Raw genomic sequence first — 21,863 nt, 5'->3', positions numbered from 1 at the left:
CAGCCCTACCCCTGCTCTTTCAGCCAAGTGCCACTGCTTGTGCCCTTCAAATAACCTCTGCTGAAGATGAGTAGACATTTTCTCTTGCTGATTCAATGCAAGTAGCTTCAGACAAGTTGTAGCACACTCAAAGAAGCACTTTGCTAGGCATGGACTCTTGGAATCATAGCTTTAGGTTATTCCATTTAATGCCATACTGTTGTGCTCTAAGTGCTAAAGGTAATACTGGCCTGGTATGCATGATGTGGTAAGTCAGGCTTCCTCAACCTCGGCCCTCCAGATGTTTTTTGGCCTACAACTCCCATGATCCCTAGCTAGCAGGACTAGTGGTCAGGGATGATGGGAATTGTAGTCTCAAAACATCTGGAGGGCCAAGGTTGAGGAAGCCTGTGGTAAGCTATGACTCGCCACAACCTGCTGAATATGCGCACTCCTAACTAGGCCAATACAGTGGTCCCTCGACTTACGAAATTTCGAGTTACGAATGAAAAAAAAATGGCCGCACGCTTATGTTTTTTTCGACATCCGAAAGGAAAACCGTTGCGGTTTAGATGGGGTTTTCTCAACTTACGAATTTTAGATGCAGATTACTCGACTTACAATTTTTTCCGTTTCCAATGCATTCCTATGGGAAACCGCTTTTTTCGACTTACGAACTTTTTGACCTACGAATGTGCATTCGGAATGGATTAAATTTGTAAGTCGAGGGACCACTGTATCTGTATTGTAGTACTCAGTGGCCTTTTCACATGCTTCAGTGGACTTCTTTAATGACCCAGAGCGCTTCAGAGACACCGCATCTTAGATGCATGGTACTGATTTCATTGGTTAGCAACCTAATGAACTACTTAAAGCTTTGTTACACAACTTATGTCACGAGGAATCATGATATCAGGGTTGTAGTAGCAAATAAGCAAAACATAGTCGCAAAATTGGGTTTTTTTATACATTGCTGTGCAGGTGGCTAAAGAATTGAGTGAAAAGAAAGAAAGAAATATACTGTCTGATGATCCTGAACTAGAGAGAATCAGAGCTGAGTCTGTTGCTGCTAAAGAAGAGCTCAATAGTTACAGAGAAAAGGCAGAAAAACTTAATGAGCAGTTAATGGTAAGAACTGAACATTGCCATAATTATTTCATTTTGAGCTAATAATATTTTCATAAAAGACTGCTTGGTTGAAGGGTGGTATTCTTATTCTTATATCAATTTGCATGATGTTTTTCCACATAAATGTGCCCAAAGCTACCTATGGGTTTTTTTTAATTTAAATGATTTAAGGAGCTTTACCATTTTATGTTTGTACAATTTCTATTTCTGAAAATGTCCATGTTTAACTTACAGTTGGATTCCCTTGTTTGTTTTTGTGAGTTACATTGTAATGGCCACTGACTGCCAACAATAAAAATTTGACTTTTTAACAAGGCCCGAACCACTTCAGATGTTTTAGACTCGATACTTCAAAAAAGGTATTTGAAACACCTGTAATTCTGATCCATTTCTAGGTAAAAGAAACAAGTTTACTTCGTCTCGAAGAAGATCTAAGGCAAACCAAAGATAAGCTGGCTGAGGCAGAAGAGAAAATTGAAAATTATGTGAGAAAGGAAAAGTGCATTGAAAAGTCGCCGGGTGTTTGTATCAATAGAACTGATGCATCATGTCAGACTGACAAAGCCCTGCACATCAACAGTTGCAACCAAACTTCACAGCTCCTTGTCAAAAATGAGGAAATTCAGATTGATTTACAGAATGGGTGTTCTTCAGAGGAGGTTGCAGAAATCATCAAAGAATTCAGTTCAAAAATTGACAAAATGCAGGAGCTACATGCTGCTGAAATAATGGATATGGAGACCAGGCATATCTCGGAATCGGATGCACTAAAAAGAGAGCAGTTTATTGTAGTGCAGGAATTAACGGAGGAATGTAACACCTTGAAGGATGTCATAGAAGCCCTGAGAGATAAAGAGGTGTGTATTATTAATAACCTCACAACACTTCATTTTGAACAAGAGGGTTTGCAGGGTGTGTACAAGGGTGTTGCACCAGTCAGAGCATCATGAAGTTCTATCTCTTATCAGATAAATGTCCACATAGTTTCTCATCAGTCCGGGGGAATCCAGTGATATGTGGGATGAATGTTTTTCTTGCGGGTGTCCATAGATGTTGCAGATGATGATGTTCTTTTTGTGGCACTCGTGGCTATTAGAAGTGAGCACATATGATGCTTCTGAAACTAGCACTCTTCATAGGAAATAGCTGCCTTATTTAGGGTTCTCTGGGGATTCATAGGGATAAGAGAGGGAGGGTGTAATGAAAGGGGTCTGGGAGGGCTTTGAAAGGTTTAGGGTAGGACTCAATGTCTGGAGGCCCTTGGAGAACGAATCTGCCCTTGTTGAGGAATACTGATTAGTGCTCCAATTTCTTTTTATAAAAAGGTTGTGTGTGTGAAATGTGGTGGCTTAGCTGAAACTTAGTGAAACTTATGGGCAGCTTATTGGGACACGAATTGGATTCCCATAAAATGAAATGCTGGTCAGGGATTTAATGGAATCAACATTTTAAAGTGGGCCTCAAATACTTTTCCCTCTAACTTTCAGTGGCTGGTGTAAATTGAAATGCAGAGATGTTATAAATTGTTGAAAGCAAGCTGAATTTAAGCTGTGAAAGTTGGTTGCTTTTGTGCTGACCTTGTAGATGATAATGAAGTGTGGTTGTATTTAAAAACAACAACAACAACAGCAAGAAGAAGAAGAAGAAGAAGAAGAAGAAGAAGAAGAAGAAGAAGAAGAAGAAGAAGAAGAAGAAGAAGAAGAAGAAGAAGAAGAAGAAGAAGAAGAAGAAGAAGAAGAAGTTGTACTGGTTGCTTTTGTTGTTGTTTTCTTTAAAAAAGGCAGTTCATCAATTTATTACAGTAAACTCAATCTTGATCTTTAGATTTATTTATTTATTTATTCAAATTTTAGGAGATCCCTGGCATTGCACAACCCTCATCTTCTAATGCTAGAGATGGATGCTCCAGTGGTAAGAGAACAATGTTTTTTTCCTGCATGCAGATTCAGTTTCCCCCAATATTTCCAAATACAGTTAAGTCTGTCCCCTGTCTCTTGCTGTGCTTGGCAGTACTTCCCTTTGCAGAAGCCATGTTGATTTGTCCCAATGATTTGCTTCTTTTAGACTCTAGTTCAGACTGGAGCCAAGGAGCCTATCTTGTACCACCAAGCCAAGGATCAGGTGCTGTATCAGAAGGAATAGGAGATGAAGGTGAAGAATCAACAGATATTCTTCCAAAGGGAATAAAGGTAAATAAGGGGATTTTTATACCAATATAATCTGGAATCCTTGCAACAACTATTACAGAGATTAGAGGTGTAGAAACAGAAAAACATACATACTGTTTGAGGAGCCATCATTTCCCCTTTGTTATAGCCATTGCTCTGGGCCAGTTTGAGCACAATGAGAAAAGTATAATCTTTCACTTCAATTTTTAAAGAAATCACAACTCCCCCTTACTTCCAAATTTGAGTTTTTTTAAAAAATAACTATGGTTTCAAAGCAAGTCGTAAACACAAGGAGTAGGGCAAAATGAGGATCTTTGGGTTATTGAAAAGTGATAGCTTCCAATCTCTTCTTTACAGCCATAAAGGTAGGGAGAGAGTGTTCAAGCCTAAGGCACATGCAAGTTTGAGCACATAGGGGGACAAAGTCCCTTTGTCTTTGGACTGCCCCTTTATCTTTGCATGGCAGATTTGATATGATGTGCTCAGAATGGTAAGCAACATACAGCGTGATTTTAAAACAGCTTTTGGCTTCTTCTTTTTTAACAGGGATTGCTAAGAGCTATTCATCGGGAAGGTGAACAGATTATCTCTCTCTCAGAATCTCCTTATAAGGAAAGTAACATACATTCTCTTAAACAAGGCCCAGAATTTTGGCTAGAAGAACGTAAGGCTTTCTTGGGCACTGTTTCATCTTTGAAGGATGTAATTGCAAAAATGCAGATTCACAGGGACACTGAGGTAATTATAACTGCAAAACTACTTAGTCTTCATGGTTTGTACTAGATGCCTTTTTCTTTACATAAGCTAATGTGAAATATTCGTTGTGCATTCTTTGATAGAAGAGGGCTATGAAGGGCTAAAAATTGACTGCAAGTAAATTTAAGATCCTTGCTAAATCGTATGCAAGTGATTTTTAAGTTTGCCCATTGCAAGCAGAGATAAGAAAGTACTAATCTAATTGTTGCCATATGTAAATCAATCATATACAGCTCAACTTAGACTTACTCCTGGGAATGTGTATATAGAATTACAACCCAAGTCATGCAAGCTCCAGAGAGCTTTTACACACTCAGCAGGACCTCTGATTTTCTGCTTTGAACAGTAACATACCAAAATCACAAGCAGCTTTTCAAATACATTTGATTCAAAAGTGGCTTTGAAGACTTCGAAGGCAGAAGGGCCAATGCCAAAATAACAAAAAGTAAAGCCTGACCAGTCATATACAGAAGCAATCAAACTGAGAATGTGGTCATATTATTTGTTACAGTTTTAGTTGGATTTAATTATTATTTTACTTAAGCGAAGGGCAAAAGGGTCAAGAATGACAATTTTTAATGCAGAATCCAGCACAATAGCGCTCCTAAAATGAACGGGAGGTTGCAATACGGCTCACCTTCCCTGGCCCTCTAAGCAAAACTTAACCCAACAACAACTATTTTGAGAGTTTATTCAGCTTTTCAGTTGTTTACAAAAACTGGACCTAGCACTCGCACATATTATTGAAGGCGTCAGGCCCCAGTTGTCACACTTAACACGCTAAGAGTTGTCTCCAGATTCCAAATGTTCTGCTACAACATTTACCACAAGCTTTACTCCAGTCACCACCACAGCTAACCCAGAATCTGTTCCAGCAATTTGGGCCACCTCAAAACATATACGTAGCTTCTTTGAGTATTACTGATGGCCACATTTCTTATCCTGATGAAATGGAGATTGAAAATCTTGTACCTGGCACAAATGAGTGGCAACAAAATATGTTGAAATTAACTCTGCAGGAAGGCAACAATGAGTTGCATTTAGGCAATTTGCGCTGAATAAAGGGTAAGCTATTTCCTCTTAGAAAAACAGCGCTCTTCGGTATCCCTCAAAAAAGCACAGGTATTGCATTCCCAGTAGTATTTAAATATATTTAAATAATATGCATAAATTAGAAGCCAGATCAATGAAAGTTAACCAAAAAGTTTGATGTGATGATATGACTACTTAATTGCATTCATGCCTTTGTAGTTTTATGCAGGATCTGAATCTTCTGAAGCTGTTTCAGATTGGCGAGCTGAACTTCTGTATGCTGTTCAACAAGTGTTTCAAAAAGAAAAGGATGTTCTTCTAGCAGCATTTCAAATGGAATTGGCTGAAATGGGCATTAGAGACGTAATGGAGATAGTGGATCAGTTGGAAAAGAGACTTCAAGAACAGGTAAGACTTACTCATGTATGGCAAAAATTGTGATTCTCTCTTGATAAACTTTTAAATTATTAAACTACAGAAGCTCTTCACGTTGTGTTTTTTAAATCCTAGCAGTGGTCTTGCCTGTTGCTCCCACAGTCTTTCCTGTCAATCCCATGTCCAAAAGCATATCGGGGGAACAATTTATACACCGTTTCATCTGAAAATGCCTTCCATGTTGCTAAGGTTGTTCCCAGAGAGTCAGCTTTTGAACTTTCTTCAGTATTGTAGTTTATGAACTTTTTCCATCTTTGACTGTAAACCTATACCTTTGTACCCCCTAAGCTCCATTGAAACTTACTTCTGAGTAGATATATATAGAATTGCACTGCAACAGGAATATTTCCTTTACTTAAAAATGTAAATTGAAAAGCATGCTATAAAGATGTAGTGTCATGCTATTTCGATACCACAATGCTTTTATTTTATAGAAATACAGTTTAAGAAAAGTGGAAGACTTGTTACTGAAGATCTCCGCACAGAAATGATAAAACTAAAAACATTAATAGTTATTATTGATCCCTTGATGAAATCCTGCATATTTTGCATAATGTGCTCTTCAGTGGCAAACACAGTGTTCCATATAAAATGCTTGAGATGACAATAACTTGCTAAATTGTGAAGACACATTTTAGATAATAATCTGGGTTATTGCTCACTCATTTGATATTATTGTTCGTTCTTTTGTTTCTAATTGATAACAGCACATATTTCAGAGAACTGCTGTCGACTGCATTCAGAATGCGGATAGAAGAAGTCTATTAATGGAAATCAATTCATTGCATGCTCAGCTGAACAACAGAAGAACTGATCTAAGGGGAGAACTAGAAATGGAGCCAAAATGTCATGGTAATTTATATGACTCTGTGTTGATGTGTATGCTTATATATCCATAAACATCTGCTAATAGATGGAGCCGTTGTTCTTATCTGAAAGATGTTTCTACTTGGGTGTTAGGGTGTCAAGTGGGCTTTGGTTCCCCCTACAGTTGAAGGCAAGAAATGCCTTCCCAAGGAAGTTGACTCTCCCTCCCTTGAAACCTCAGTTCTTTTCCTGGCCAAGCTAAGGAGGACCCTAGAGGAGGGGAAATGGGAGATAGGAAAACTAGACATAGACAAATGAATAAAAAGACAGTTACAAGTCTCCTTGTTGGACGTGCCAGTTTCCCACTCATTGGTGGATGTTTGGCATCAGAAGTGCTATTAATTTTCTTCTCTGAACTGGTAGGCAGCAATGAACTTTGAAAGAGATTTCCACAGTCTCTTTGCCTAGAACCTTGTCCTATTTCAGGAGACATGGCTAAACCAAAAATCGTCTCTTCTCTTGAACTGGTTATTTTGAAAGGACTGGTATGGATGACAGTGACAAAAGGGCTGTCTATAATTACACTTCATGGCTGATGGCATGGTTTTACTTGGCACCCTGGTAGTTTCTAGCTAGCTCTGCTGATATATGAGACAAGAAAGCAGGTTTTATTTGCTTGTGCATATATTTACTAAGGCAGAATGGGGGTGACTTACTGGGGAAAATTCCACATTAGATAACTGGGTGGGAACTCCTCAATCCAAGAAGTCTCTTCAGAAGAAGCAGACTATAAAACAACTTCAGGAGTTAGGGCTGATGTAGGTTTCCCTTTGAGAATTTCTCCTCCGTTTGCTTGCCTGCCTGAAAAGAGTGGGAAGAAGTCTTGCAGTTTCAGCTCCCTCCCTTCTGTATCTTGCTTGTCTGCTGCCATTCCCTCCATTGGCCAGGAGCTGTATTCCTTCCTCCTCCTCTATTCAACCAGAGCCGCCACCCACTGTCATCACTTCTAATGTGGGGCAAGTTTGGGCCATGCATACAGTTGCCACCGCTCTGAACTGCACCTGCAAGATAGTAGTTGGGGCGCTGTATTTCAGGTGCCATTGGGTCTACCTCTTTAGGCACCTTCTCCCTCATTCTACGTCTCGACCTCTGCAACACTTGATAATCTGGATGACAGACTCTGAAGCACACATGCCTTGGAGGTGGGTGAGGTGGTGCTTTTTCCCAAAGCCTTTCCCATCTTTGAAAACTGCTTGCCTAAATGAAGGAGGCATAGGGAAAAGCAGGGAATAGACAACAGACTGAGGGGAGGGTGGCTTACTTAATAGGGCAAAATAAAGCTGATATTTGTTTGTGACTAAGAGCAATTCTGAGGCAAGCACAGTCACACTAACTAAAGAAATCTAACATACTGGTAAACAGTCACAATACAGTATGCCAAAAAGCTTGAGGAAGGAGAAGACAGAAGACGAGAGAGGTATGTCAAGGGTCTGTTCTGAGTGAAGGCACAAAAGGAACTGGCTTCAAGGGAGGGAGAGTCAACAACTTCCTGTGAAGTTACATGGAAGAACTGTCTCTTCCTGTTCCTTCAGGCTAGTGCTGCCTTTCTTGACATATGTGTGTGTGTACCTGTTTCTTTGCTACCATTTGCTGAAATCAAACGTGTTTTGTAAATGGTATATTGGACTTGCTACAGCCATTTGCTCAGGGCGTTTTTTTCATCATAAAGGATTAGTGTGTACAATCAGTTACTTATTGTTTGACTGCATATTCTCTAGAATTGTTGGGGTACAACATGGAGGTGCAAATGGAGCTCAATAATATAAAGGACAAAGCAGCTGAAGTTCAGGAGCAGCTGAATTCTGAGAGGGTGGTGGTTGCAGAACTGAAGAATGAACTTGGACAAACTAAACTGGAACTGGAAACAACACTGAAAGCCCAGCATAAGCACTTAAGAGACCTGGAAGCCATCAGGTGAGGTTCTCATTGGCTGGGTCCTATAGTAAATCTGAAGTTTAATGTCAATATAAATTATATATCCATAATTTTTCATACAAAGTCAGTATGACTTCTCTGGTTTTTAATTATAGAAAAAACCAACGGCCTCAAACTGTAATAGCTATAATAGCTAATGTGATATGGGGTTGGTTATTTTAATCTGTTTAATTACTTAAATCAGGGCTTATTCACACTGAGCTTTCCACTCTTTCCATGCACAGCCTGTGCTTTAAAGCTCCATGCCTTAGCATCCTTTCTTTCTTTTCTTTTCTGCTCCAGAGCTTTGCCTGTGAAAACCTACTCTTTAAAGGTCAATCAGAGCAAATAGCAATCCACGGATACCCAAATTAATGCTTGCCCCGATTAACCACTAAAGAGCAGGTTTACATGGGGAAACATCTGGGGCAAAACAAAAAACAAAAACCCTGGAAAGAGGGGCAAAAGGTAAGGTAAGGGTGGATAATCCCTCAGATTGACTTGCCTCATTTTGCTGATGCTTAAGAAAAAATATTCTATAAGGAACATGTTAACTCCACAAACACGGAGGGTTGGGATGATGTTGAATTAGTGTGCAAGGAAGGATTCAGTACTTCCTAAACAAATGTCCACGTCCACCCCCCATTACTATTAGGAGGCAAAGATGAAGTTGAGAACCTAATGTTTCCCTTTTAACATGTAGTTTCACACTCAGTGTCCACACATGTGTGAATAATTTATCCTGTTCTAGTTACTTTCTTAGAAAAGGTTTATAAAGGCAACCTTGTCTTGACTTTTGTCAGAAATGAACTTAAGGGGAAAGCAGCTGAATTAGATTTGCTCAAAGACACCATGGCAAGTGAACAGAAGAAATCAAGAGAGCTTCAATGGGCTTTGGAGAAAGGAAGGGCTAAAATAGAACGCAGTGAAGAAAGAGGAAAAGAAGAGCTTGAGGTAACAGTTCTTGACCCTTAAAACATTCTGAGCATGCAGAGTGTAGATATACAGAGCTATAGATTTTATCTAACTGAATAATGATGCCGCAAACAAGGTGTGGAAGTAGAAGCGGTGCGCTGACTGACAGTGTGTGTTTCAGTACCTGAAGTCATATGTTCATCCTTTTAGGGACATGAGAAGCAGTCTTATGCAAAGTCAGACTTTTTATTTGTCCATCTAGTTCAGTATTGTCCACTCTAACTAGCATTATCTCTTTTAGAGTGTCAGGCAGAGGTCTTTTACATTACTATATCTGAGCCATTTAGCTAGTGATTCCTGGAAGTAAGCCTGCAACCTTGTATGCATACAAGGAATGTGTTCCAGCATGCTAGTCTCTCCCATGATGGACCGTATACTTCTAATAAGTATGTGAACTATTCCTCCTCCTCTTCCTTTTTACCAAGTTTAAATCTACTCAGCTGTCAAATGATGCCTGAGGTTTTTTTGATATGCCAGTAGGTGGGAGTCTGAATCCCTTCAAGTTGTCAGAAATAAATTTACATTTCAGCACATTCTCAGTAGGCACCAAAAAGACAGCAGAGGACTTTCCTCTTTTAACAAGCCTTTTAAGTTGATATATTTGCAGGTCTGCATATGTAATACGTACTTTAATCCTTTTTAATGGAGTCAGGGGGAAAGTATTTAATGAAGAGACTCCAGCATTAGGTTAAGCCCTGAATTAGAATCACATCTAGTAAGATCTTCTTCAGCCCAAGTAGTGTCAACATTCAAGTTTTATTTTCAGATTCATGCAGACAGTTGTGTATGATTTTCTTTTTTTTCCTTTTGGAAGGATTTGAAATATTCCCTAGAAAATGAGAAACAAAAAGTTGTAGAACTGAGTAATCTTTTGGAGCTGGAGAGAGAGCTGTCAACTGATTTGCAAAAGAAGATCCAGTCCCAAGAAACGTTGAATGCAGCCCAGTTGTCCCAGGAGCGCAGCTGTAACTCTGAACTTCAGGTACTCCTGGAATCTGAGAGATTCAGGGTTCTTGAGATAAACAGTGCGCTAGAAAGGGAGAGAGAGTTGTGTGCCCAGCTTCAGGCAGCTGACCAGAAAAGTCAGGATGGAACTCTTACACCAGCTGAAGAGTTACTCCAGGATCTGCAAAAACAACTGGACGAAAAACATGACTGTATAGTTGCCCTGGTTAGCGAAACTGAGAAATATAAATTGGAAGTTGTGCAATTGAAACAACAGGTGGAAAAGGAGAGACAGGTGCAAAGAAAAGCTCTACAGACTGAGCAAGATGCTAACATCCTGGCACAGAAAAAAGTACACGAATTGGAATCCAAGGTAGAAGATCTTCAGTGGCAGCTTGGGGAGAAGAGACAACAGGTTCATCAGCTGCAATGTGAGGAAAAGAAATTGCAAGAAACAATCCAAGAATTGCAGCAAAGAGAACAGAGAGAAGAGCCCGGAGTAAAAGTGGAAAAAGCAGTATGTCAGAATCTAAATGAGGTATGGTAGCTTTTAGAACATAAAGTTAAAAATTGCAAGTGATTTTAATTGCCCGATAAAAATTGGTAATTTCTAGGTCATTGAGTCTTAACTGCATGAATCAAAATTGCTTTTAAGTGGGGGGAATGAAGGGCAATGGACTTTGGGGGGTAATTTTGAAATCAACATTTTAGGTATTTCATTAAGCTCTCCTAGCATCTGTCAAAAATTGCTATTGCGAATGCTAATAAATTTCATTAAGATAATTCATGCTCTGCCCTTCCACTGTGTTCAGGGCAGCTTACAAGAAGTTTAAATCTACTAAAAAGGGGAAAAGAAAAGACCAATAAAAACCAGCAACAATTACAGATAACAATAGCTGAAAAATAAGTAGGATCATTTTTAAAAACAGCACCTAAAAGTTTGTGAGGTGCTTAACTTCATCTAAGCCAGTTATACGGTGGTCAAGGATATTTCATAGATTGTTAAGTAGCTAATGTCCTTGTATATGTTGTATACCTATTTGAAAATTCTTTTCTAAATAGCTTTGCGGCATGAAGTATGCAGCTTGAAGCTACTAATAGTTGGGTTGGGTTTTTTTAATGCAGCCTTTATTCAAATGAAATCACCATTTATTCTTTGTAATTATGCAAATTGGTATCTTTTAATGTTACATGTCTAAAATAGTCCTATCAGTCCTTTCATTTAATTCAAGAATAGGATTTTTGTACTAAATATGGAAATTCAATTTCCCTGCCCCCAAACCTTTGCATGTACAGACTACTTGGGATACATCTAACGAGCGAACCAGAAAATGGGTTTTCCAGCAGAAAATTGGAGAAGTTGAAACAAAAGAATTGTCCTATTCTGCCCTAGCTGGCATGGGAGATGCTACCAAGGAATCTCAAGATCTGCAAATGATTGGACAGAAGCTTACAAGTGTGTCTTCCACATTGAAACATCTGGCTAACAAAGCTGCCCAAAGGTTAGAGTGATATCTTGCTCATGACAATAACTGGATGTTCAGAAACCAATGACTCAGCTTACGCTTTTATTGTTAAGGTGGTTGGCTCTTTTCTATTAGCAGCATGCCACACTTTGGAGGATGTGGACTTTAATTGACTGTGTTCACTTTGAGACAAAGATCCTCCCCTTGGTTCAGAAGGAGATAACATGCTTTTCTAATTGACATCAGAAAAGTGCTATCCTTTTGGGGTTAGGTCATTCTGAATGTAAACTTTGGCTACCTACCAATGCCAAAATGTATGAATCACTTGCTTAAATACGAGGAGGTAAAATTTATGTGGTAGAAGCCATACCATCAAGTTCTACGCTCAATATATTTTGTTGACTGAGGTGGAGCAGCCCATCCAAAGATGCACAGAGTCATATGTTTTATTCACAGGACACCCACTGAAATAAATAAACATGACTAAGTTGGGTCCATTAGCGTTGATAGATCTCCTCTGAGTACAACTTAGCTGAATACAGTACAGTCATACCTTGGTTCACGAACACCTTGCGAGTCAAATGTTCTGGCTCCCGAACACCACAAACCCGGAAGTGAGTGTTCCAGTTTGCGAATGTTCTTTGGAACCCTAATGTCCGACGCGGCTTCCGCAACTTCCGGCCGAGTGCAGGAAGCTCCTGCAGCCAATCAGAAGCCATGCCTTGGTTTTTTAATGTTTTTAGAAGTCGAAAGGACTTCCGGAACGGATTCCTTTCGACAACCAAGGTATGACCGTACAACCCAGAGTATTTTGACACTTGAGGCAGAGCATTTGTGCCACTAAATTCCAGTGGCAATAACTTACCGTGTTTCTCATATTATAAGACACGTCTTATATTTATTTTTTCCTCAAAAAAACACACTATGGCTTATTTTCAAGGGATGTCTTATTTTTTTCCTCCTCCTCCTGCCGCGGCCGGCATTGCTGCTGCTCCTATCACTATGTCTTATTTTCGGGGTATGGCTTATATTCCTTGAATGCTTAAAAATCCTGCTATGGCTTATTTTATGGGGATGCCTTAAAATATGAGAAACAGGGTAAAATGTAACAGTTTCCTTCCCTTTCATGATGTCCGAAATAAACTGCCTGAGTTGAAGCGGTTTGTGCAGAGTCAGACCATTATGGGTCCTTGTAGCCCAGGATGGTTTACCATGGCAGGCAATGACTCTCTGGATCTCATGCAGAAATCATATCCTGTGTTGCTGCCCGATATGCTTTAACTGGAGATGCTGGGGATCAAGCCCAGGAATGGGACGCGGGTGGCGCTGTGGTCTAAACCACTGAGCCTCTTGGGCTTGCTGATTGGAAGGTTGGCGGTTCGAATCCCCGCAACGGAGTGAGCTCCCGTAGCTCTGTCTCAGCTCCTGCCAACCTAGCAGTTCGAAAGCATGCTAGTGCAAGTAGATAAATAGGTACTGCTGTGGCAGGAAGGTAAACTGTGTTTCCGTGCACTCTGGTTTCTGTCATGATGTTCTGTTGTGTCAGAAGCAGTTTAGTCATGCTGGCCACATGACTCAGAAAGCTGTCTGCAGACAAACACCGGGTCTCTTGGCCTGAAAGTGAGATGAGCGCCGCAACCCCATAGTCGCTTTTGACTTAACTGTCCAGGGTCCTTTACCTTTTTTAATATGGTATAAGTCAAAGAAAAGCTCTCCAGGAGAAAATGACGTAAGTTCTTGAATAAAAGTTTTAATCTCTGCAGGACAGTGATGTAGACCAGGAAGATGCCATAGCGTTTAGCCACATTTTAGATTCGCATTTACTTTGTATTAATTTTATGTTAATCCTAAAAGCTAGACTATAGAAATGAAAACTAGGCACCAGTTCTTGTGTTATGCTACGTTTATGCCTATATGCATACTGTTACTCTACCTAAATAAAGTTGTTTTTATTTATTCCAGATTACCATTTGAAAAAGCAGATGATGAAGGCTTTGTTGGGATACAGAATAACATTGAAGAAGTTATCTTGCAGTTACGAATGCTGTCTGGCTTGCCCAACACGGAAGCAGAGGTGAGAGAAATTAGCACTTATTCAAGACGTTTCTGATACAGAATGTCGTAAGTATGTAGGCCTGATAAATTAATGCATGTATGCAAAACATGCTACATTTTCTGTGAATTCTGTACACATCGTTCTGTGGACATAGGTCCTATTGAATTCTGATGGAACTTAGTTTACCCTAGTATGGGACTCTATCCATTAAAATTATTATTAATTTATTTAAAATACTGTATATTCCTGCGTATAAGACTTTTTAACCCAGGAAAATCTTCTCAAAAGTCGGGGGTCGTCTTATACGCCGGGTCGTATACAGCAAGTATATCCCAAACTCTATATTTTAACTGGAAAAGTTGGGGGTCGTCTTATACGCCCCGTCTTCTTATACACCGGAATATACGGTATTTCTTCCCTCCTTTCTGACTCAATATGGGGAGGTCAGGGTGGCTCCCAAGAGATCAAAATTTAGCAAAATAATAAAATAGGTATATTTAGCTGTGTTATTTTGTTACATTGTTTCATGAAAGTTTTTCCAAAGTTGATTTAAAGAACAATTGTGGGTACTCTTTTCCTGATCTTCTAGCATTTTTTAAAAAAATTCCTGAGATCCATACTGATCTACTCTTGTTTTTCTATCTAGATAAGTTCAGACTTGCCATCCTCTGCTTCATTGACTGAAAGATTACTAAAACAGAATGCTGAATTGACTGGGTTTGTCAGCAGACTGAGTGAGGAGAAGAACAATTTGAGAAATGCAGTCATGAAACTGGAGGAGGAGCTTAGACGATACCAGCAGAGAGGGGCGTGTGGAGACTCGGTATGTTTCTACCTAATTTGAATATAAATAGTCCTTCAATTCACCTTGTTTGTCCAGATGGACTGAGTCATACGTCTCTTAAGCTGAGTGCATTGCAGTTAACTTGCACATTTTTAAATGCATGTTTTCCAAATTTGGGTCTCCAGCTGTTTTTGGACTACAGTTCCCATCATCCCTGACCACTGGTAGCTAGGGATGATGGGAGTTGTGGTCCAACAACAGATGGAGACCCAAGTATATGGGAAACCCTGCCCTACTGGAATCAAGACCCATCTCATCACAGGGATGCCTGTTGGCTCTTCCTCTAGGTCAGGGGTCCCCAAACTTACTCGGCTTTGGGCCAGATGCCCACCGCGCCAATTGCGTGGTGGGCCGGAGGGTGGTGGAGCGCATGCGGGGGCGCGCGGCTGTGTGCGCAAACGCTATTTCTGGCACACTCCCGACCTGGAAAGTGCCGGAAATAGCTTGTGCGCATGTGCAGAAGCCTCCTCCGACCCGGAAGTACACCGGAAATGACGCGTGCGCACAAGCTATTTCCGTCGCTTTTCCGGGTCAGAAGTCGGCAGCCGCGCCGCGCCAGTAAGAGCAGGTGGCGGCAGCAGGTGGCGGGGGTCCCCAGGGTAGTCTGGGGACCCCTGTTCTAGGTCACTCCCTTCCGTTGCTACCTCACCTCTGGGCATAACACCCAGCTTTGTTCCCTCAATGGCTGCTCAGGTTGGGACTGAATAACTTCACCATCCCTGCCCTTACCTTCTCCCGGGTCCTCTTTATTCTGCTGTCTAGCAGCTAGCCATGCTGATACTTCTCAGACTGTATCATTAAGAGCCTCCTACAAGATTTTGAAGCCCTTCTGCCTTGTCTCGGGCAACAAGGTCCATGGATATGAACCAGATAAACATATACAGTGGCTGCTTTCTCTCCCGCACCTGCCTCTTGCTTGGCTGTGTTTCCATGGGTACCAACTGACAGCGACCAGCTGTGGAGCTCTCTTGCGTTCTTTCTGCACTCATTAGCCGGATGGTAAACAATGGTTAGGATCCTAGCAGGTTTAGGAAGCTTGCCCTATACTGAGTCAGACAGTTGGTCTGTATAGCTCATGAGTTTTGTCTATACCTACTGGCAATACCTTCAGGATTTCAGACAGGGTTCTTTCCCTGCCCTACCTGGAGATGCTGGGGGAATTGAGCTTCAGACTTTTTTGCACACAAAGCAAGATGCTGTACCCCTGAGCTGCTGTCTTCTGCTGGAGGGGAGATTTAAACTTTTACTCCCCTGCTAGACCTGAGGAAGATTCCTCCCCTGAAATTGGTGTTTGCCTTGTTGGTACTGGTGGACTTAATTCTGCATTTCTTCTGAAATTTCACAAGACTTTCAGACTGTCGCTGAACAATGGAGGGAGTGTCGATACTCTCCTTGCTTCTGAAAGAGAGCTCTGGAGCAAAGAGAAATTGACTCTGCAGCAGTCCCTGAAGCAGGCCGAAGCAGAGCTGGCCAAGCTGAGGGCAGAATTAAGGAACGAGGCTTTTCTGAGAGAACTGGGGTCAGATTCAGAAAATGCTGCTTTAAAGGTAAGAGGCCTTTCATTGCCTGCTGTTTGGACATTTTGTTCTATTGCTAAGAATATCACTTGTTTTTTTTCTTCTTTCATTAATCTGAGGGCAAATGCTTATTATTGCATTTATATCCCACCTTTTCTCCGAGAAGCTCAAGGTGGCCCTCATCATTCTCCCACACGCCATTTTATCCTTGTAACAACTCTGTGCGGTAGCTTAGGCTGACAGACTGTGATTGGCCCAAACTCGATTCAAGGCTGAGTGGAGATTTGAACCCTGGCCTATCACATCCTTGTCTGCTTAACACCTTACCCTTCTTTCATTTTTCTTCCGACTTTTCCTTCGGATAAATGAAAGGAAAAGGCCAACATTCTGCATGCAAGTGGAGCCTTTTCCCTTTGTCAGTTAAGGTTGCAGTTGCAGCTCCTCAAACTGCAATACTAACTTCAGGAGCTACATGGGTAGTGGACAGGGCTAGAGAACTTGTGGCCTTCCAGAGAACTTGTGGCCTTCCAGAGATTGCTGCACCACATCTCCTATCATCTCCAACCATTGGCCATGCTGGCTGGGGCTGGTGAGAGTTGTAGTCCAACAAAATCCCCCATTCCTGGCCTAGGATAGGTGGAAATAATGACCTCCATACGGACATTAGACATGACAGAGTGTGTTATTTTTTAATACATTATTTAATTTCCTTTCCTTTCTAGAGAATTTATGGCAGATATTTGAGAGCAGAGAGCTTTCGGAAGGCTCTCATATACCAGAAGAAATATTTGCTGCTCTTACTAGGCGGGTTTCAGGAGTGTGAAGACGCCACCTTATCCCTCCTTGCCAGAATGGGTGGGCAGCCTTCCTACACAGACCTAGAGGTGATCACCCGCCGTTCAAAGAGTTTCACTCGGTTCCGCTCAGCAGTTAGAGTATTAATCGCAATTTCAAGGTATGATACAGGATATTTGTTTTGTATAAAGTGAACCAAATAAATGACCTGCGTGTGTAAAGAAATGATGAAAGTAGGCGTCCACTCCATTTAAATCTGAGCCCCTGTGTCATTGCAAAGTTACACATCATGGACAGAAAACGCATCAAGAGATTCTGTGGCATGTGTTCTACTTGCAGTACCTAAGGAAACATGATTCATTTTTCTCTCCTGAATGTCACTAATTGTACAACTTATTAGTTTATCTATGTTTATATTCACACACAAAAAAAGTCTACATTATTTTTAAAATGTATTAGAAAAGCAGTGTTGGGGTGCAGTGCTATGGTCCCTGGAATTTCATCCTGAGGGACTTATGATCTTTCTCTGAAAGCAGAGAAGGAACTCCATTCCTGGAGGCCTCTTCATTGTGGCTGCAGGACCCTTTGTGGCTGTCTCTTCTCCAAAGCTGATCAGGGAGCCAGGCCAAGAGGAGGCTTTGAATACTCAGCTCTCCTGATAAGTGAAAGCAGGAGAGGCATGAGATGGATGGCATGAGATTGACAGCACTCCAGATTTGGCACTTCTTTCCCCACTGCCATTGGTTTGCTCTGCCCAGCAAGTTGCATTAGCTGATTTAGAGATTGGCTATGTAAACTGTTTCATGTGTCTGTGGAGAATTATAATCCTGTTGTTTCCATCGGAAATGTTTATAGACAAGTCTTTCTTTGTTCATTTTCAAATTGCAGAATGAAGTTTCTAGTCCGTCGATGGCACCGAGTAACTGGTTATAGTTTAACAGGCATCAGCAGAGATGGTTTTAGCCAGAATACAGGTAAATAATTTTTGACAGATTCCCTTTTAAGATCTGGCAGTCCTAGAGACCAGTGTCTCATTTTTTTAAGGTTAGCAATGAGATAAACTTTTTCCAGTGATTTGGTTTTTGAGGGACATTTTCCCCCATTCATAGAAGAGTGTGTGTCTGTCATGCATATATAAGGATAGCTTTCTTGAAATTGTTTGTTGGTGTTCTCAGGTGATCTTAAAGTGACCACATCAGTGTTATCATGGCCATCATTTGGAGAGAGAGGAAATAAATAGAGTTGCAAAGTAGCACATTTTTAAAATTCTGTGCTGCACATTGGTGTTTAAAATGGACCCTTTGAAAGGCTGGAAAGTCATCACTCTAAAACAAAAATCAGAAGTTCATGAAGTCGCTCTTACCTAGAATACAAACCCAAGCCAAGTCACACATTCACACAGTGGATGGGGAAGACGTATCAGAGCCCTCAACACTCTGACAGTCATCTCCACAAAGCGCCGCATACTTAGATTCCATTGTAAGCAGAGCTTAGCAAACTTAAACAAGTGCCTATAGCATTTGCTTTCGGCTTCTATTCTGTGACCATCATGAGGTTTGCCTTCTGCACTACTACGGTAGATACTCTTTGTATCATGCTACATGATTGCATTTTATTGCCTATTTAAAGCCACTATGTCTGGCCTATGCTTTTCTTCTAAATTGCAAAACCAGACATTGTGGCTTTATATAGGCAATAAAATGCAATCATGTAGCATGATACAAAGAGTTATTGGAGACTTCTGATACTATCCCGACACTCAAATTTCTGCATTTTGTGAAGAGTCCATAGTGTTGATTTGAGAAAAGTTTTGAACACAATATTTGAATGCTCAGAACCAGCAAGCAAAGCCCAGAAATTATACTTTGACCTCTTTGGAAAGGCTCGGCTTCTGGGTTGTAAATTAAACAAAGCTGTGCGGGTTTAAGTGGATACTTCTAAGCCCTCATGGCTGTTGCATAGGCTTGAATGGTGACAGCATGATTTGTAATTAAGGCCACCCGTTTCAATGATTTTCACCCATAAGCTACAAGAAACAAGTTCATTAAATGCTGTTGGTGTGCAGAAATGGGAGTCTTTAATTTGCTTCTTCTCTTTAGCAGAAAGTTAATTTGTTTGTTTACATAGGTAATGACCTGCGACCTGATTCCTTCCCTGGTGTTCTGGAGCTCTTTGGAGAACATAGGCATTCATCTTACAGATCTAGATCAGAGCTGGAATCACTTAGATCTCCTCTAAGCTACCAGCATAGGTAAATATCAGTGTTTGTTCTTTACTTGCATGTCTGTGATGGGCTGAGCTGAAGCAAATTAGCATGTAGCTTCTATTTTCAGAGGTACTGGGGACAAAACAAGCTAAGAGAGGCTGTCATCTTTATGCCATGTTTTGTGAACTTTGCTGGAAACTGAATGCTGGACCCGGACTTGATCAAGGAAGCCATTCCTTGGGCATGAATACTGGCTTACAAGGAGGCTGTGGGAGAAATACCGAAAATGCATGTCCCTTTCTCAAACACTAGAACTGGGTGGGGAGTTTCAACCAACAAAATGTATTGGTAGTAGAATCGGGGCAATTGAACACATGCTCCCTTACACCACATAACTGATGAATGGATTTACCTACCACATACTGTGGCAAGGCCCAGTGACTTTCATAGCTTTTAAAAGGGATCAGACAAATTCATAAATGGAATCTATGCACCCCATAAAAGTCTGTGCACATTTTCAGTACCAGATGCTGGGTCTAGGAAGGCAGCGTTGACCTTTGTGTCCTGCTTTTGGACTTCCCGGTGGCATGTCATTGGCTACAGTTGGAAACAGGATGGCTGGCTAGTTGGACCTTTGACCTGATCAACCTAATGCGCTGTGTCAAATTTTAGATTGGAAGCTCCTTGGGGAGGGAGCTTCTTGCCCTCTTCTACTCTTGTTATTTTACATCAGGGGTCAGCAAACTTTTTCAGCAGGCGGCCGGTCCACTGTCCCTCAGACCTTGGGGGGGGCCAGAGTATATATTGGGGGAAAAAATGAATGAATTCCTATGCCCCACAAATAACCCAGAGATGCATTTTGAATAAAATGACACATTCTACTCATGTAAAAACACCAGGCAGGCCCCCAAATAACCCAGAGATGCATTTTAAATAAAAGGACACATTCTACTCATGTAAAAACATGTTGATTCCCGGACTGTCCGCAGGCCGGATTTAGAAGGCGATTGGGCCACATCCGGTCCCCGGGCCTTAGTTTGGGGACCCTGTTTTACATAGCACCATCAGAGTGCCTGGAGCTTCAAAGCCAACAGGGAAGTTATTACGGCTTTTACAGAAGGATCAGCATAAATGCCCGAGGATTGTATATTGACATACCTGTTGCACTTGTTTGGTGTAGTTTCTGTATTTTTATCTTTGTATGATTCAGGAATCATGAACAGAGTTTTGCTTATTTTGCAGCATTTGTCACGTTCTACAACCTGAAGGCACTTTACAATACCAACTAACATCTTTTGTTGCTTCTTTCTCCATTCTAAGGTACCAGGGCATCCACACTGATTTAAGCCCAGTTTCCCTCGCATGTTCTCAGCTGCAGAATTATGATCCTGACAGGGCTTTAACAGATTATATCAACCGTCTGGAGGCTCTACAGAGGCGGCTTGGCAGTGTACAGTCAGGTAAATGTTTCTTTTTTGAAATTATTGCTCTCCAGTTTGTATTTCTTTAAAACAACTGCTGTTCACATAGACCATTGTGTTAATTTCAGGAAGTCTGTAATTGTCAAAGCCACACCACCACCACCCACTAATGTGTTTCATTTTGGTCCACAGCACCTGCTTCATACACTCAACTGCATTCTGGTATCAGAAGATAATCCTTGTGACCTTTTTCACCGCTGGTAGTGATATCAGATGAAATGCCTTTTGCAACTCTGCTGCTGCTGCTGTGCTTTTTGTATGTGTATATTGTGGGACCAACATGAACACAGCTCAATGATTGTATGCAGTTCACCTTGCTGGCACCTTCACCAAGACTGGAACTTATGTATATAGGCCCTTTTTGTGGACATTTGAAACAGATCATTAAATTTCATGTATATTTGTGGAATGCTAATTTAAACAATTAAATTATTTAAAGTGTATTTATCAGGCGGTTTGAGAGGTTGAAACGTTTATGTCTTGAGATTGCCGAGTGTGTAGCTCCCAAGTGTGCACCACACTTTCTGATGAGGTTATAAGTGAAGGACTTCTCATGATTTTATCCTATTTGCTACTGGCACTGCAGAGAAAAAATATCACCCGTAGAGACCTATTTTTGTAAAGGTAGAAGTTTTGAATTTTATGGGTATTTTGTCAAAGTACTGAAATAAAGATGATTTCATCCTTTTAAATGTGTGACTTGTGTTCAAAATTTATTTTGAAACTTTAGGTCTGCTGGGAAAAAACCAGTCTTCTGACTAGCTACAATAAGACTGTTACAGGTGGTTCCAGGCCCCCACGTGCATACATGAAAACGTGCAAAATGAAGAGCACTCTGGAGACTCGTCCTTGCTCAGGAGGCCTGCCCCAGTGGTCTCCTCATGAGTTGGAGGGGAAGCGTCTTCCCTACACATCAGCTGCCCGCCCAGCTTGTGTGTGCACGATCATGCACAAATAGAATCTGCATAATGGGGAGTTGCTTATGCATTTGTGAGAAATGGGGAAGGGGGAGAATGTCTGATTCTCAGGTGTGAACAAGTCACCTGGTTGTTCCTCTATTCTACTCCCAGTCAAACCTGCCCCCAGAACCCCTCCGTCCTTGTCCTCTCAGTGGCGGGGGGGGGAGGGGGGAGGTCAAACCCAGCCTTATAATGGACCCCTTCGATTCTCAACACCAGCGGGTTTCACAGGTGGCAGAGGTGGACTCGTGGGTGGGGGGTATTTGAAGGGACAGAAAATCTACTGTATGTCTTGTTTGTATAAAAATCCAATAAAAATCATTTAAAAAAAAATATATTC

The 21,863-nt window shown here is 41.1% G+C and overlaps 1 protein-coding gene across 11 annotated transcripts in view; it reads left to right on the top strand.

Moving 5' to 3' along the window:
* Positions 1-21,256, top strand: part of AKAP9 (A-kinase anchoring protein 9) — a 108,021-nt gene extending 86,765 nt beyond the window's left edge. For all 11 annotated transcript variants that reach the window (XM_035129723.2, XM_035129721.2, XM_035129719.2 and 8 more), the window contains 19 exons: positions 961-1,107; positions 1,503-1,964; positions 2,961-3,018; positions 3,172-3,296; positions 3,822-4,013; positions 5,283-5,471; positions 6,206-6,350; positions 8,084-8,279; positions 9,083-9,233; positions 10,069-10,737; positions 11,496-11,701; positions 13,628-13,739; positions 14,368-14,544; positions 15,912-16,112; positions 16,805-17,037; positions 17,766-17,851; positions 19,005-19,128; positions 20,404-20,543; positions 20,697-21,256. In XM_035129723.2, the coding sequence (XP_034985614.2) occupies positions 961-1,107; positions 1,503-1,964; positions 2,961-3,018; positions 3,172-3,296; positions 3,822-4,013; positions 5,283-5,471; positions 6,206-6,350; positions 8,084-8,279; positions 9,083-9,233; positions 10,069-10,737; positions 11,496-11,701; positions 13,628-13,739; positions 14,368-14,544; positions 15,912-16,112; positions 16,805-17,037; positions 17,766-17,851; positions 19,005-19,128; positions 20,404-20,543; positions 20,697-20,740 (3,657 nt within the window). In that variant the 3' untranslated portion in view covers positions 20,741-21,256. The remainder of the gene's footprint in view (positions 1-960; positions 1,108-1,502; positions 1,965-2,960; positions 3,019-3,171; positions 3,297-3,821; positions 4,014-5,282; positions 5,472-6,205; positions 6,351-8,083; positions 8,280-9,082; positions 9,234-10,068; positions 10,738-11,495; positions 11,702-13,627; positions 13,740-14,367; positions 14,545-15,911; positions 16,113-16,804; positions 17,038-17,765; positions 17,852-19,004; positions 19,129-20,403; positions 20,544-20,696) is intronic.
* The last annotated feature ends 607 nt before the right edge of the window (positions 21,257-21,863 follow it).

This window comes from Zootoca vivipara, chromosome 12 (genome assembly GCF_963506605.1).
Source record: "Zootoca vivipara chromosome 12, rZooViv1.1, whole genome shotgun sequence".
Classification (NCBI taxonomy): Eukaryota; Metazoa; Chordata; class Lepidosauria; order Squamata; family Lacertidae; genus Zootoca; species Zootoca vivipara.
The sequence above is the reverse complement of the archived record's forward strand: the minus strand, read 5'-3'. Positions and strand labels throughout refer to the sequence as shown.